We start from the raw sequence: 18,002 nt of genomic DNA, 5'->3' as shown, positions 1-18,002 counted from the left end.
GAGGATGATGGGAGGAGAGGATGATAGGGAGAGAGGATGATGGGGAGAGAGGATGATGGGGAGAGAGGATGATAGGGAGAGAGATGATAAGAGGAGAGGATGATGGGGGAGATAGGATGATAGGAGGAGAGGATGATAGAAGAACAAATATATATCAGCAAGAGAATAGATGTATCCTCTTGACAATACATCAACACAATGTGCTATTTTGCAACACTGAAATTCAGTTAGACCAAGAAAATGTACTGTAATTTAACTCGGACATGTAACGTGTGACTGTAGACTGAAATACACATGGACATAATGGGGACTTACCTCCTCTAGTCACTCTCTCTTAGTTAATGGATGTATCTAGGGATGTAACAGGGACTAGCCCGAGGCAGGAGAAGTAGGCCTAGTAAGGATCAGAGTTCACTACTAAGGGTATTACAGCCTTGGTTAACATACTCCGTAGGGTCCCTGTCCAGTGCCTGCTGTTTTCATCTCACTCTACGACAAGAGGATTTTCTTCTGTGATGCATTGTGCTTCCTTGAACCAGTGTGTGTGTGTGTGTGTGTGTGTGTGTGTGTGTGTGTGTGTGTGTGTGTGTGTGTGTGTGTGTGCGTGCGTGTGCGTGTGCGTGTGTGTGTGTGTGTGTGTGTGTGTGTGTGTGTGTGTTTGTGCATGAGCATATGTTTGTGAGTGAGATAGAGAAATTGTTTGTGTGTGTGTCAAAAAATGATGCTGGGTCCGTAATGAGTATGACTGAAATATTAATGTAATTAACAAAGCTGTGACAATGCCAGCAAATGAACTGCAATTAGAAAATCACACATTACAAAAAGAGATGTGGTGTGGCTGGGTGGGGTGCTAACGTTACATAAATATGATGCCTTTTCAAACACAAACACACATCACACACACTCCCTCACGACTCTGCACAATCTGCCGTTGTCATGGTGACTGATTTCGATCAGTATTCGAGTTAAAATTGCAACATCTAGGGACGTATCCCTGATAAGTTGTTCTCATCTATCTCCCTCCCTCCCTCCCCCCCACACTCCCTGCCTCCCTCCCTCCCTCCCTCCCTTTAATACTGTTTCATGTTTTCTCAATCTATGTGACTTTATGGCATTCATACATCCCAGCATTGCTATGTCTAAATCCCAAATGGCACCCTATTCCTAATTTAGTTCACTACATTTGACCATAACCCCCTGGTCAAAAGTAGTGCACTAAAGATGGAATATTGTCAAATATAGAGTACTAAATAGGGAATAAGGTGTCATTTGGGACTCTATATCCGTTAAGGGCATCAGTGACTTAATGGATCAGATAGGTGGATGCATAAGGGATAAGAACAGGGGATGAATGGGAGCAGGGATTCCATTGCTTGTAATTGCTAGGTTCTATCTCCCTGGATCTTGCCTCTGTCAGAGGAGATGTTATCCAATAGCATTTCTTATCCTCTGTCATCTCCTTTAGCAAGGCATGAGGTTGTTGTACAGGAGACGCATTCAACAGGACACTGACTGACTGTGCAGTGTGACAGAATTAAAACGATCAGAATCATTTCTCCACCTAATGTATGTGGATGGGAAGATGGAAGTTATTGTGAACTTTCACCTTTATTCCAGTATGCAGACCCTGTATGGTTGAGATATGTTTGTGTGGGTTTATGTGTGTGTTTATGTTTGTGCATGCCTGTGTGTGTGTGTACCTACCCCAGCCCAGGCACAGGAAGCGTTTGCGTATGAGGCGTGTCCTCATCTTGCCAATCACAGCCAGGTAAGACTGCCACGCCTCTGTCAGTACCCAGCAGAACGATGCCAAGAAGAAGAAATGAAGGAAAGCAGCAGTCACAGTACACAGGCCCTGTAGAGAGAGTGAGGGTGAGGGAGGAGAGAGGACAAGAGAGAGATGGTGAGGGAGAGGGATAGTGACAGAGTGACAGACAGTGATGAAGGTGTAGGAAAGAAGAAACAGATAAAGGAATGAGAATGTAGGAGTGATAATCAACAACAACAGTTGACAGAGCAGAGGTGAGTAGTAATCTACCTAAAATAGTTTTGACACCTGATTGAGGCTCTTCAAAATAATCTACTAGAACAGATAAACAACAGTACAATGTGTAACATGACTATAACTGAATTGACGGCCGTTGTGTGTGCGTGCATGTTTGCGTGTGTGTGTGTTTGTGTGTGTGCGTGTGCGTGTGTGTGTCCTGTTCTCACCTTGCTGAGTGTCTGGGACTGTCCAACCAGTATCAAGATGTTGGAGGCCAGGATGGAGAGACAAAAATTGACCAAGATGATAGACCTCTCTGAACGGATATACCTGAGAGACAAAGAGAAAGACACGCAGAAAGAATGAAAAGAAGAAGAGAAAGAAGGAAGGAGGAAAGAGGGGAAACAAAATGTGAAGCGATGAAGTTGAACTGATGGACTGATTCCTTTCCTGAACATGGTCATGTGTTCATTTTAATTTGACCTTTCTTTAACTAGGCAAGTCAGTAAAGAACAAATTCTTATTTACAATGACGGTCTAGGAACAGTGGGTTAACTGCCTTGTTTAGCTCGGGGATTCGATCTAGCAACCTTTCGGTTACTGGCCCAAAACTCTAACCACTAGGCTCTAACCACTAGGCTCTAACCACTAGGCTTTTTCCACTAGGCTCTAACCACTAGGCTCTAACCACTAGGCTCTAACCACTAGGCTCTTACCACTAGGGTTTAACCACTAGGCTCTAACGACTAGGCTCTAACCACTAGACTCTAACCACTAGACTCTAACCACTAGGCTCTAACCACTAGGCTCTAACCACTAGGATTTTACCACTAGGCTCTAACCACTAGGCTCTAACCACTAGACTCTAGCCACTAGGCTCTAACCACTAGACTCTAACCACTAGACTCTAACCACTAGGCCCTAACCACTAGACTCTAACCACTAGACTCTAACCACTAGACTCTAACCACTAGACTCTAACCACTAGACTCTAACCACTAGGCTCTAACCACTAGACTCTAACCACTAGACTCTAACCACTAGACTCTAACCACTAGACTCTAACCACTAGGCTCTAACCACTAGACTCTAACCACTAGACTCTAACCACTAGACTCTAACCACTAGATTCTAACCACTAGACTCTAACCACTAGGCTCTAACCACTAGGCTTTTACCACTAGGCTCTAACCACTAGGCTCTAACCACTAGGCTCTAACCACTAGACTCTAACCACTAGGCTCTAACCACTAGGCTTTTACCACTAGGCTCTAACCACTAGGCTCTAACCACTAGGCTCTAACCACTAGACTCTAACCACTAGGCTCTAACCACTAGGATACCTGCCATCTGCTCTGGATCAGCCTACTGTTCTTCCTTCACAATCTCTCCCTCTCTCCATCCCCCCTTCACAATCTCTCTCTCCCTCTCTCTCCCCATTCTTCCTTCACAATCTCTCCCTCTCTCATCCTTCCTTCACAATCTCTCTCTCTCCCTCCCTCTCTCCATTCTTCCTTCACAATCTCTCTCTCTCCCTCTCTCTATCCGTTCTTCCTTCACAATCTCTCTCTCTCTCTCTCTCGCTCTCTCTCCATCTCTCCTTCATAGTCGATCTCTCTCCTCCTCTCGCCATCCCTCCTTCACAATCTCTCTCTCTCCCTCTCTCTCTCCATCCCTCCTTCACAATCTCTCTCTCTCCCTCTATCTCTCCGTTCTTCCTTCACAATCTCTCTCTCTATCCATCCCTCCTTCACGGTCACTCTCTCTCCCCCCTCTCCATCCCTCCATCACAGTCTCTCGCTCTCTGTCCCTCCTTCATGATCTCTCTCTCTCCCTCCTTGTCTACCACTGATGTCACTCTCCATACCCCCCCCCCCCCTCTCTCTCACACACAATTAATCTCCCCAGTCTGAGAGTCTGGCTATGCCTTCGCCCATTGGTTCTCCATTAGGCCTAATTGGAGTTTTGGAGTGGACTGCTCCACTGTCGAGCCAACCCGGGATTTTCTCCCCCTGGCTTAATCTCTTATGGTAAGAGTCTGCAGAAACAGGCCTCCTCTAACAGCCCAGAAATAGATTTGTGAAGACTGGCAGTGACTCGGGGGGTGTAGCCCCATGCAGCGATGTGTGGTTGTGTTCCAGAGAAAGTTGTTTTTTTCATGCGTGTGCGTGTGTGTGTGTGTGTGTGTGGTTGTGTGTTCGAGAGAAAGTGTATGTTTTTTTTTGTGTGTGCGTGTTCCAGAGAAAGTGTGTGTTTTTGTGTGTGTGTGTGTATGTGTGTGTGTGTGTGCATGTGAGTTCCAGAGAAAGTGGTTGTTTTTGTGTGTGACGGTGTGAGAGAAAGTGTGTGTTTGTTTGTGTTTGTGTTTGTGTGTATGTGTGTGTGTTTGTGTTTGCTCACCTCCAGAAGGCAGCATAGATGAGCAACAGGATAAGCAGAGCACTGCAGGAGACCCCACAGCCCACCATGAGGGGTACAGAGGGCATACTGGACGGACCCATTTCCTGCACAGAGAGAGAGAGAGAGAGAGAAAGGGGTGGTGGGGGGGGGGATAGGGGAGGGGTACAGAAATAGAGGGTTAATAAAATGTCTCTGGCCCTTATAGTCTGAGTCACAGATCATTCATCAACTCCATTTTCACGCTCTCTCCATCTGCACACCTTCCAACCTGTCCCATCCAATATGCTGAATCCATTTCCACACTCTCTCCATCTGCACATCTTCCTACCTGTCCCATCCAATATGCTGTCTCCATTTTCACACTCTCTCCATCTTCACATCTTCCTACCTGTCCCATCTAATATGCTGTCTCCATTTTCACACTCTCTCCATCTGCACATCTTCCTACCTGTCCCATCCAATATGCTGTCTCCATTTTCACACTCTCTCCATCTGCACACCTTCCAACCTGTCCCATCCAATATGCTGTCTCCATTTTCACACTCACTCCATCTGCACATCTTCCTATCTGTCCCACCCAACATGCTGACTCCATTTTATGACTCTTTCTATGTACACATCCCAAATGAGCACTATGGGTCTGGTCAAAAGTAGTTCACTGTTAAAGGAATGGGATGCAGTCTGTGTCGTACGTCTACCTCTATCTAGTCAGGTCAGCAAGGTTTGTTGATCTTCGATGTTGAGAGTGATCTCTTGTCCGTAGTCCGATATGGATAACACAACTATACATCTGACCTGTAGTGGATCAGCTGATTAAGACCATTCTTTCATCTCTTTACAGTCTACACTCTGTCTGTTGAGCTTTATTTACTCTATGTGAACACTTAGGTTTGTGTCCCAAATGTCACCCTATTCCCTATATCGTGCACTACACTTGACCAGAGCCCATATGGGACTTAGATAATGAGATCCTGAAGATGGTGTTGCAGTGCACTGCAGCTGTAGTTGTGTAAACTGTATACATGTTATACAGTATGGTTAGCTGAAACATGTCCCCTGATAGGCTAAGTAGTATTTTGAGAAAGCAGAGTGTAACCTATAAAAAAACATGAAAAAAGAGCTGGACAAGACATGACAAATAAGGCTGTCTTTGAAAAGGAAAATACGTGAATTCAATTGAATTGTTTTGTTTAAGCCTTTAATGGCTTTCATGAGGTTGACGTTTTGGAATTCAATGGTTTCTTACTGTGTTGAGAGAAGAGAGAGAATATATAGAGAGAGAGAGAGAGAGAGAGAGAGAGAGAAAGAGAGAGAGAGAGAGAGAGAAAAGTGAGAAGAAGAGAGACAAAAGCACAAGAAAGAGAGAGAAAGATAGAGAAGAAGATAGAGAGAGTCCGGCCTGGGAGTGTGAGTGTGAGAGTGTGTTGTAACCCATGATGTCTGACACTAATTTAGTGTTCGTACTGTGTTCATATCCAGAGAGTTAGAGTCAGATTGACAGACAAATATGTATATAGCCTGAGCCTCAGAGAGAGAGAGAGAGAGAGAGAGAGAACAGAAAGACAGACAGAGAGATTAGATTACAGCCAACCAAATCATGAGAAAACTAAAAGATAATTACTTGACACATTGGAAAGAAAAAAAACAGAGCAAACTAGAATGCAATTTAAAAAAAATTGAAAATGAAAAACTAACAGAAAAAGAGAGAGAGAACAGAAAGACAGATAGAGAGAGAGAAAGAGATATAGTTCTAAACTCTCTTTTACAAAGAGAAAATAATTGACCAGGCAGAGAGAGAAAGGAGCAATCAGTAGATAGAAAAGAGAGAATGAAGAGGAGTGATTCTGTTTGATTACTCTGTTGTGGGTCAGGTCCAAGATACAGATTGTTTACAGCTTAGTGTGTGTGTGTGTGTGTGTGTGTGTGTGTGTGTGTTTGAGCCAATAGCTAGACCATCACACACACACACACACACACACACACACACACACACACACACACACACACATTGACACATGTAAGAAAGCACACGTATAAATTCACACACGTCAGCAAATCACACACACGTCAACAATTCACACACGTCAGCAAATTTTCAAGCACTTTCAGTACAGAGCAAAAACTGTGATGATGATAATGATGCATTTTGTGTCATATAATTTTGTAGTGGACTATCCCTTAATGCTGGAGATCAACATGCCAATATCCCAGGGAGACATCAGAACTCATTAAAAGGCAATGATAAAAGTCATCAGGACTGTAATCACAGAGTGGTGTTGTTTTATTGGCAGGGATGAGGTGGAAGGTTAGCATGATATACTGTAGCTGGTTGGTAAGCACTCTATCTATCACTATGAGCCAATGCAAAACCCCACCATGAAGCCAAGCCTGCAACACACACACACAATCACACACACACACACACACACACACACACACACACACACACACACACACACACACACACACACACACACACACACACACACACACACACACACACACACACACACACACACACACACACACATTCCCAGAGAGGAGTGTTTGTCCTTCAGACTGCTTGCTACAGACACTCTTAACATGCAGGGCAGGTCCGTCCTCAGGGGCAAGACTCAGCTTTGACTATGGACGTGTGTGTGTTTGTCAGTGTGTGTGTGTTTGTGTGTGTGTGTGTGTGTGTGTGTCTGTGTCAGTTGTGCGTGTGTGTGTGTGTGTGTGTGTGTGTGTATGACAGTATCTCCGGATCTGTTTTATCTGCTAATCCTCCTAAGGTTCCATGGCTGAATGTTGACACACACACACACACACACACACACACACACAGGCACAATTCACATAGACACATACACCAGACATTTCAATGCATCCGTCCTTCACACGTCCAGAAGGGTGGAGCTTCTGGCAATTTTCCTCCTCACATCCTCTCCATCATTCCTCGTCAGCCAATCAACCATTCCTTTCCATTTCTCCTTCTCTGTCTCTCTCTCTATTCATGGTTACACCTCCGTCGTTGCCATTCTTATCAACATTCTACAGATGACGCAGCATTTTGACGTCTGACTGACGCAGCATATTGACATCTGACTGACGCAGCATATTGACATCTGACTGACGCAGCATATTGACATCTGACTGACGCAGCATATTGACATCTGACTGACGCAGCATATTGACATCTGACTGACGCAGCATATTGACGTCTGACTGACGCAGCATATTGACATCTGACTGACGCAGCATATTGACATCTGACTGACGCAGCATATTAACATCTGACTGACGCAGCATATTGACATCTGACTGACGCAGCATATTGACATCTGACTGACGCAGCATATTGACATCTGACTGACGCAGCATATTGACATCTGACTGACGCAGCATATTGACATCTGACTGACGCAGCATATTGACATCTGACTGACGCAGCATATTGACATCTGACTGACGCAGCATATTGACATCTGACTGACGCAGCATATTGACATCTGACTGACGCAGCATATTGACATCTGACTGACGCAGCATATTGACATCTGACTGACGCAGCATATTGACATCTGACTGACGCAGCATATTGACATCTGACTGACGCAGCATATTGACATCTGACTGACGCAGCATATTGACGTCTGACTGACGCAGCATATTGACATCTGACTGACGCAGCATATTGACGTCTGACTGACGCAGCATATTGACATCTGACTGACGCAGCATATTGACATCTGACTGACGCAGCATATTGACATCTGACTGACGCAGCATATTGACATCTGACTGACGCAGCATATTGACATCTGACTGACGCAGCATATTGACATCTGACTGACGCAGCATATTGACATCTGACTGACGCAGCATATTGACGTCTGACTGACGCAGCATATTGACATCTGACTGATGAAGCATATTGATGTCTGACTGATGGTTAATGCCCCAAAAAACTCTGACTGTTTCGTCACATTTACACCATAGTGGGCTGGAAATATGATGACATTGCTAAAGTGGCTATCATTATCATGTCGTCAAATTTATTTAGAGAAATTACAATGTTGCCATGAGCTACAGCAGTAAGGTTTGTCAGAAAGAGCTAGCAATGATAGTGTTAGTGCTCCCCTCAATCTTAGCTAGCTACAGTAGCTAAAGTTATACTGCATCTAAAGTCCATCTGAAGACATCATGATAATGTTAGTGCTCCCCTCAATCTTAGCTAGCTACAGTAGCTAAAGTTATACTGCATCTAAAGTCCATCTGAAGGCATCATGACAACGGCAAAAGCGTCTACTACAAAAAATTTGCCTCCTTTTGAAATGTCAATGTGCTTTCAAACCACAGTAATAATGCATTTTAGACTATATCATCCTCAGCACCCATTGAGACTGCATTGAGTAGAACGCTCAGCTGGGCATCAACCCTAAAATAAATGTTCAAAACAGTATTGTGATGAAATGTGCAACCCTTGAATACCCTTCTCAACCTCTATCTTGATTCCTCTCTTTCTTTCTCTCCTATCTGTCTGTTTTACTCCATGGTTCACCCTATTTCCGTGGCTTTTAATGGAGGAGATCAAATCCATAATGTGAATAGCTCACTACACACTATCCCTGTGAGAATGGGACCAGAGGGAAAACAGACTAAACTTCACAATCAACTTCCATTGATACTGATTGTAGCTTTCTCTCCTCTCTTAACTCACCCCTCCCTCTCTCCCTGGTCTCTTTCTCTCCATTCCCTCTCCTCCCCCTCTCCCTGGTCTCTCTCCCTCCTCTCCTCCACCCCCCCCCCCTCCCTGGTCTCTCCCTCCTTTCCCTTTCCCTGGTCTCTCTCCCTCCTCTCCTCCACCCCCTCCTCCCTGGTCTCTCGCCCTCCTTTCCCTCTCCCTGGTCTCTCTCTCTCCCTTCTCTCCTCCACCCCCACTCCCTGGTCTCTCACCCTCCTTTCCCTCTCCCTGGTCTCTCTCCCTCTTCTCTTCCTCCTCCTCTCACTGGTCTCTCCAGCTGTTGGAAGTAAACACGATTAACCGGCGATCCCTGGCTCCACTGTAAACTGCCTATTATGGAAGCAATGCCTCTAAATCCCTCCATCTCTCTCTCTCTCTGTCTGTCTATCCCTGCATCCCTCCCTTCATCCCTCCCTCCCTCCCTCTTCTACTAAACATGGTGGTTAATCCTCCTCCCCCTGCCCGCCTTCTCTCTGGCCCAGGATAAGCTGCTCAAGCTGGGCTGCGGATGCTAAGCTTTGCTCCAAGACCCAGACCCTGCCTGGATGTCTGGATGTGGATGTGTGTGACACTTTGTGTGTTTGGATGGTCCACTGCCACCACATGACAACTGAGTTATGTTAAGTGAGTGAAAGAGTAATACCAATATTATTTGTAGCTTCATACGTGGAGACATGCAGCCATGCAAGCAAGCATGAACAGGGCCTGCGTTCATGCTGCACACACACACACACACACACGCACTCACACACGCACGCACGCACATACACACAGACACACACACGCACACACACACACACACACACACACACACACACACACACACCCTCTACATTGCTGAGTTGGGGCAGCTGATAGCAAGGTGAAAGTGTCCTCTCCATTAACCACATTAGCTGGGAAATAAACTCTACACACTGATCCCTAGCTCCAGGGCATCAGCGCTAGGCTAATGGTGTAATGGTCCTGAATGACATATCGCTAACAGCTAAGGACACATTTCATAAATGTCACCAGGCATTCTTGCCCATTCCACTTGTGACCACATGCTGGGAAAAGAGAAAAGTCAATAGTATTCCATAAAAGGAGAAGGCCAGACAGCACAGAGAGCGGTCTGAGGTTGACGGATCCAGCTTTTAGGTCAGGACCATTATGGATATTTCCTGTCCCTAATGGGAACGGCCCTTTTATTGTCCGTTCCTTTTGGAAGTATGGGAAATAGGAACATCCTATATGTTCAGGATCAGGACAGCTTTGGGGTAAAAACAACTAAACAAACTGATGGGTGAAACTAAAGTCCACCACCTCAAGTATACCAATAAAACTCCATTAAAACTCTGTTGGTCTTGTGCCTGGCACCTACCACCATACCCCGTTCAAAGGCACCTACCACCATACCCCGTTCAAAGGCACCTACTACCATACCCCGTTCAAAGGCACCTACCACCATACCCCGTTCAAAGGCAGCTACCACCATCCCCCGTTCAAAGGCACCTACTACCATACCCCGCTCAAAGGCACCTACTACCATACCCCGTTCAAAGGCACCTACTCCCATCCCCTGTTCAAAGGCACCTACTACCATACCCCGTTCAAAGGCACCTACTACCATACCCCGTTCAAAGGCACCTACTACCATATCATGTTCAAAGGCACCTACTACCATACCCCGTTCAAAGGCACCTACTACCATATCCCGATCAAAGGCACCTACTACCATGCCCCTTTCAAAGGCACCTACTACCATATCCCGTTCAAAGGCACCTACTACCATACCCCGTTCAAAGGCACCTACTACCATATCCCGTTCAAAGGCACCTACTACCTTACCCCATTCAAAGGCACCTTCTACCATTCCCCGTTCAAAGGCACCTAATACCATGCCCCTTTCAAAGGCACCTACTACCATATCCCGTTCAAAGGCACCTACTACCATACCCCATTCAAAGGCACCTTCTACCATACCCCGTTCAAAGGCACCTACTACCATACCCCGTTCAAAGGCAACTACTACCATACCCCGTTCAAAGAAATCTACTACCATACCCCGTTCAAAGGCACCTACTACCATGCCCCGTTCAAAGGCACCTACTACCAAATCCCGTTCAAAGGCACCTACTACCATACCCCGTTCAAAGGCACCTACTACCATATCCCGTTCAAAGGCACCTACTACCATACCCCGTTCAAAGGCACCTACTACCATACCCCGTTCAAAGGCACCTACTACCATACCCCGTTCAAAGGCACCTACTACCATATCCCGTTCAAAGGCACCTACTAACCTTAGCCCGCTCAAAGGCACCTACTACCATACCCCGTTAAAAGGCACCTACTACCATACCCCGTTCAAAGGCACCTACTACCATACCCCATTCAAAGGCACCTACTACCATACCCCGTTCAAAGGCACCTACTAACCTTAGCCCGCTCAAAGGCACCTACTACCATACCCCGTTAAAAGGCACCTACTACCATACCCTGTTCAAAGGCACCTACTACCATACCCCGTTCAAAGGCACCTACTACCATGCCCCGTTCAAAGGCACCTACTACCATACCCCGATCAAAGGCACTTACTACCATACACCATTCAAAGGCACCTACCACAATACCCCGTTCAAAGGCACCTACTACCATATCCCGTTCAAAGGCACCTACTACCATACCCCGTTCAAAGGCACCTACTACCATATCCCGTTCAAAGGCACCTACTACCATACCCCGTTCAAAGGCACCTACTACCATAACCCTTTCAAAGGCACCTACTACCATACCCCATTCAAAGGCACCTTCTACCATACCCCGTTCAAAGGCACCTACTACCATACCCCGTTCAAAGGCACCTACTACCATACCCCATTCAAAGGCACCTTCTACCATAGCCCGTTCAAAGGCACCTACTACCATACCCCGTTCAAAGAAACCTACTACCATATCCTGTTCAAAGAAACCTACTACCATACCCCATTCAAAGGCACCTACTACCATACCCCGTTCAAAGGCACCTACTACCATATCCCGTTCAATTGCAGCTACTACCATATCCCGTTCAAAGGCACCTACTACCATACCCCGTTCAAAGGCACCTAGTACCATACCCTGTTCAAAGGCACCTACTACCATATCGTGTTCAAAGGCACCTACTACCATACCCCGTTCAAAGGCACCTACAACCATACCCCGTTCAAAGGCACCTATACCATACCCCGTTCAAAGGCACCTACTACCATATCCCGCTCAAAGGCACCTACTACCATATCCCGTTCAACGGCACCTACTACCATATCCTGTTCAACGGCACCTACTACCATACCCCGTTCAAAGGCACCTATACCATACCCCGTTCAAAGGCACCTACTACCATATCCCGTTCAAAGGCACCTACAACCATATCCCGTTCAAAGGCACCTACTACCATACCCCGTTCAAAGGCACCTATACCATACCCCGTTCAAAGGCACCTACTACCATATCCCGCTCAAAGGCACCTACTACCATATCCCGTTCAACGGCACCTACTACCATATCCTGTTCAACGGCACCTACTACCATACCCCGTTCAAAGGTCCCTACTACCATACACCGTTCAAAGGCACCTACCACAATACCCCGTTCAAAGGCACCTACTACCATATCCCGTTCAACGGCACCTACTACCATATCCTGTTCAAAGGCACCTACTACCATATCCCGTTCAAAGGCACCTAATACCATACCCCGTTCAAAGGCACCTACTACCATTTCTTGAACTGCATTGTTGTTTAAGGGCTTGTTAGCATTTCACAGTAAGGTCTACACCTGTTGTATTCAGCGCATGTGACATGGAAAATGCAGGTAATCTTAATGTTTTGTACACTCAGTGTATATCTTATCAATAAAAGCCTCCCAGATGTGAGGGTTGCATTATACAGACACACACACACACACACACACACACACACACATTGAGAGAGAGACAGAGAGAGTCAGATGCATTTGTGTGGTAAAGAATAGTGAGATCTGAGATATGCATAGCTGAATAGCAGGGCAGTTAACCCCGACAGAGACTCTAGAAAGTAAGTGCTTTTCAAACGTTATCTTCCTCACATAAAGAAACCCCTGCACACACACACACACACACACACACACACACACACACCTTACGATGTCCTGATATACAATATTTGGTGGGTAGGTGGGACAGGAAGATAGAAAGAGCATAGAGAGAGACTAACTATTTTCACATTGTTACAACACTGCATATAGACATAATATGATATTTAAAATGTCTATTATTTTTGAACTTTTGGAACATTTCACTTACTTTGGCAATGTAAACATATGTTTCCCATGCCAATAAATCCCTTTGAGTTGAATTAGAGAGAGAGAGAGAGAGAGAGAAGGATGCTTAAGAGAGGGTGACATCACAGAGTGATGGGACAGGCTGGCTAGAAGAAGAGAGCAGGTTAAAGGTCAGTGGATATAGGCGTGTTTAGCTGCTAGAGTTAGGGGTCCTAGCGGGTCCATTAGTAGTGGCACACATAAAGCAGAGGAGAGTGGCTCAATACATTAATCACCGCTAAAAGCCTGCTCTGCTCACGTCATAGCCACGGTCACTGCTCTATTTAGAATTATACAGCAGTTACACACGCTGGAGGCTACAGTAAGCACACACATGCACGCAGACACAAAAGAACACACGCCCTCGCTCACACACACACACACACACACACACACACACACACACACACACACACACACACACACACACACACACACACACACACACACACACACACACACACACACACACACACACACACACACACACACACACCCAACATGCAGACACATACAGTACCCAGGCATGCCTGTGCATGTTAACACGGAAATACACAGCTGAACTCATACACCAACCAACACACCCAAGCTGGCTTTGAGACACACCTGAACCCTAAATGTCATAGTTCATACTATAAGGAAAGTGGCTCCCAATGTCTCTAATAATGATAGCTGTTTGCTTGCCCAGCCCAACAAGGATAGAGCAGCCGTGAACTGAACTAAGATCCCATCTATAAAGCACATTTGAGCTAATCCAAGGATGGAGCATTACTATAATGCACTTTTCCTTTACACCCCCTATCGTTCTACTGGTTGGCTTCTTGTTCTTCCCCACGGTCGGACTGAACAGTGACTAAACATTGGTTAGATAATTAGCTAATGAGCTCTGTGCTGTGCTTACCGATGAGCGCAGCCCAGTTCTCCCATAATCAACTAATGAGCCAACCTTCCATATCTTATCTAAACAAACTAGCTTACTTATTAACCCAATGTGTCCCGCCGTAACGCTGGCGCGTTTTGGACTTCTAATCCATTTGAACCATTGTGTTTGAGCTACAGACGTGTATTTCTTCTATGTCCGTAGATACCAACCATTAGTATGTGTGCATAGCGGGGGCTGGGCTACAGTGGTGTTTGTGAGACAAGGGCAGATCCTGAAGGGACCTGGGGCCGGGCCCTTTTTACAAAAACATCTGCAGATTGAGAATGGTTTGAGCTACAAATGACTAAAAGCGATCTATGAAAAGCTGAGACTGTAACATGTTTTGCTCGATGAAGCTCACAAGCTACACACGAGTTGTTAGAAGGTGAGGGGTCTTCTGTATAGAAGATTATAGGAAATCCCAGGACATAGTGTCTATAATACTGTAAGGGGCTCTTCTGTATAGAAGATCATAGGAAATCACAGGACATAGTGTCTATAATGCGCTCACATACTGTAGTTTCTGTCACAAACTCCAAACTGCACACAGTTGTCACTGATTAGTTGGATATTCCTTTCCCAGTGAGCAAATTTCTGTACTTACAGCTTCCATCTAAATTAATTTGTATCATTTTTTTTGCTTTGTGAGAACTTGTTTTTACATTGCTATTTGTCAATGAATGCAGCTGTTCGTGTTCTACTTGTGCCCCTGGTTGTCCTGAAAGGAAAATGGTGAAACACGTCATTGTGAGGCTAAATGTAAGCGCTGCACATGCAGATAAATGAAAGTCAGATAAATGAAATGTATTTTTGCTGTGGTCTTGGGACTGGCAGCATCTTTAGTCGTATGATTTCAACAAATCCACTCTCTCAAAAACTCTTACGGCTTGATTCCTGGCCACAGATAAAGCCTAGTCCTAGATTAAAAATCTATTCCAATGGAGATTCTCCATTACATTTTAGAAGACTGTTGTACAGATGTCACAGCTGTATTTATTTCAACTGTATTTTACAGCTGTATTTATTTCAACTGTGACTTATACAGTTGTTTATGTCCTATCTTAAACCTTGAGGATAGTAAGTGAATTTCATTCATCTCCCTTTCTGAGTTGACTGTTCAAATCAAAGTAACCCTAAGTCTACCTTGTACATATCCACATGCCAACACCCTATCGCATTAGCTTGTTGGCTCCAATTAGCGTTAGCCCCAGTGCAATCGAGTAGAGCTGGAAATGTGACTCACCGGGTCTTTAGCTTGTTGCGCTAGCACAGCGTAGGTTGAGATCCTGCTGCACAGGCATTTAGTGTGGACGGCGGCAGACGTGAGTGTTTGGCAGCCCTCGGTGTCCCAGTTCTTAGCGCCAGCTTCCCTGGAGATGGGAGAAACACGGACACACACAGTGAGTGAGACACACACACACACCATCACATTACAGCATACAGATGCACTCAAACAAAAAGTGAGAGAGTGAGAGAGAGAGAGAGCGAGAGAGAGAGCGAGAGAAAGAGAGCGAGAGAGAGAGAGAGAGAGAGAGAGGCTGGGTACTCATTGACAACATTGAGCTGTATTGTGCTGTAGAGACCACTCTGACAGGGACAGCCAGACCCCCATGAACCCCTCATTTCTTCTCTCCATCCCTCTGTCCTCCATGCCTCCATATATTCTACCGTTCAAAAGTTCGGGGTCACTTAGAAATGTCCTTGTTTTCCATGAAAACATACATGAAATGAGTTGCAAAATGAATAGGAAATATAGTCAAGACGTTGACAAGGTTATAAATAATGATTTTAAATTGAAATAATATTTGTGTCCTTCAAACTTTGCTTCCATCAAAGAATCTTCCATTTGCAGCAATTACAGCCATGCAGACCTTTGGCATTCTAGTTTGCAATTTGTTGAGGTAATCCAAAGAAATTTCACCTCATGCTTCCTGAAGCACCTCCCACAAGTTGGATTGGCTTGATGGGCACTTCTTACGTACCATACGGTCAAGCTGCCCCATACAACAGCTCAAAAGGGTTGAGATCCGGTGACCGTGCTGGCCACTCCATTATAGACAGAATACCAGCTGACTGTTTTTTCCCTAACTAGTTCTTGCATAGTTTGGAGCTGTGCTTTGGGTCACTGTCCTGTTGTAGGAGGAAATTGGCTCTAATTAAGCGCCGTCCACAGGGTATGGCATGGCGTTACAAAATGGAATGATAGCCTTCCTTCTTCAAGATCCCTTTTACCCTGTACAAATCTCCCACTTTACCACCACCAAAGTACTCCCAGACCATCACATTGCCTACACCATGCTTAACAGATGGGGTCAAGCACTCCTCCAACATCTTTCAATTTTTTCTGCGTCTCACGAATGTTCTTCTTTGTGTTCTAATTACATCAAACTTAGATTAGTTTGTCCATAACACTTTTTTTCCAATCTTCCTCTGGCCAGTGTCTCTGTTCTTTTGCCCATCTTAATCTTTTATTATTCTTGGCCAGTCTGAGATATGGCTTTTTTTTTGCAACTCTGCCTAGAAGTCCAGCATCCTGGAGTCGCCTCTTCACTGTTGACGTTGAGACTGGTGTTTTATTTATTTCATGAAGCTGCCAGTTGAGGACTTGTGAGGCGTCTGTTTCTCAAACGAGACACTCTAATGTACTTCTCCTCTTACTCAGTTGTGCACCGGGGCCTCCCACTATTCTGGTTAGAGCCAGTTTGCGCTGTTCTGTGAAGGGAGTAGTATAAAGTCTTGTATGAGATCTTCAGTTTATTGGCAATTCATCGCATGGAATAGCCTTCATTTCTCAGAACAAGAATAGACTGATGAAGTTTCAGAGGAAAGTTCTTTGTTTCTGGCCATTTTGAGCCTGTAATCGAACCCACATGCTCCAGATACTCAACTAGTCTAAAGAAGGCCAGATAAATTGCTTCTTTAATCTTCTTTAACAGTTTTCAACTGTGCAAAAATAATTGCAAAAGGGTTTTCTAATGATCAATTAGCCTTTTAAAATGATACACTTGGATTAGCTAACACAAGGTGCCATTGGAACACAGGAGTGATGGTTGCTGATATTGGGCCTCTGTACGCCTATGTAGATATTCCATTAAATATCAGCCGTTTCCAGCTACAATAGTCATTTACAACATTAACAATGTCTACACTATATTTCTGATAAATGTTATGTTATTTTAATGGAATATTTAAAAAAAAAAAATTATTCCAAAAACAAGGACATTTCTAAGTGATCCCAAACTTTTGAACGGTAGTGTATGTCTCTCATTTAGTAATGAAAAGTGTGATGTGGAGGTCAATCAATGGGGACATTCACATTCTCTAATTGAACTAATGACTAGCCTTACAGCCATCAACACACACCAACCATATGCTCCAGCCTGGCTTTACTACAAATGACTGTACACATGTCTGTTGCAGATCTAGTCACGGTTACAGCAGTGATATGAACCTTCAGATACATGAGTCACACTAACTGGACTAACCACCACCCTGTCTGTGGCACTTCTGTGAACAGTTATAACACTGATATGAACCTTTATACAGCTATGTTAGAGTGTTGTGGATGCTCAGCGCCTGACAATAACTGAACTAATTATCAGTCCCCTCACAGGACCTGATGTATAATTATTGACAGTTGAAACAGT

At 45.0% G+C, this 18,002-nt stretch overlaps 1 protein-coding gene across 1 annotated transcript in view; it reads right to left on the bottom strand.

Annotated features, from left to right (window-relative positions):
* Positions 1-18,002, bottom strand: part of LOC110496862 (adhesion G protein-coupled receptor B2) — a 459,244-nt gene that overhangs the window by 91,449 nt on the left and 349,793 nt on the right. The window contains 4 exon segments of the mRNA XM_090209074.1: positions 1,705-1,855; positions 2,215-2,317; positions 4,388-4,491; positions 15,599-15,725. Of these exon segments, the coding sequence (XP_090065200.1) occupies positions 1,705-1,855; positions 2,215-2,317; positions 4,388-4,491; positions 15,599-15,725 (485 nt within the window).

Source organism: Oncorhynchus mykiss, chromosome 18 (genome assembly GCF_057628025.1).
Source record: "Oncorhynchus mykiss isolate SJ-2025 chromosome 18, ASM5762802v1, whole genome shotgun sequence".
NCBI classification, from domain to species: Eukaryota; Metazoa; Chordata; class Actinopteri; order Salmoniformes; family Salmonidae; genus Oncorhynchus; species Oncorhynchus mykiss.
The sequence above is the reverse complement of the archived record's forward strand: the minus strand, read 5'-3'. Positions and strand labels throughout refer to the sequence as shown.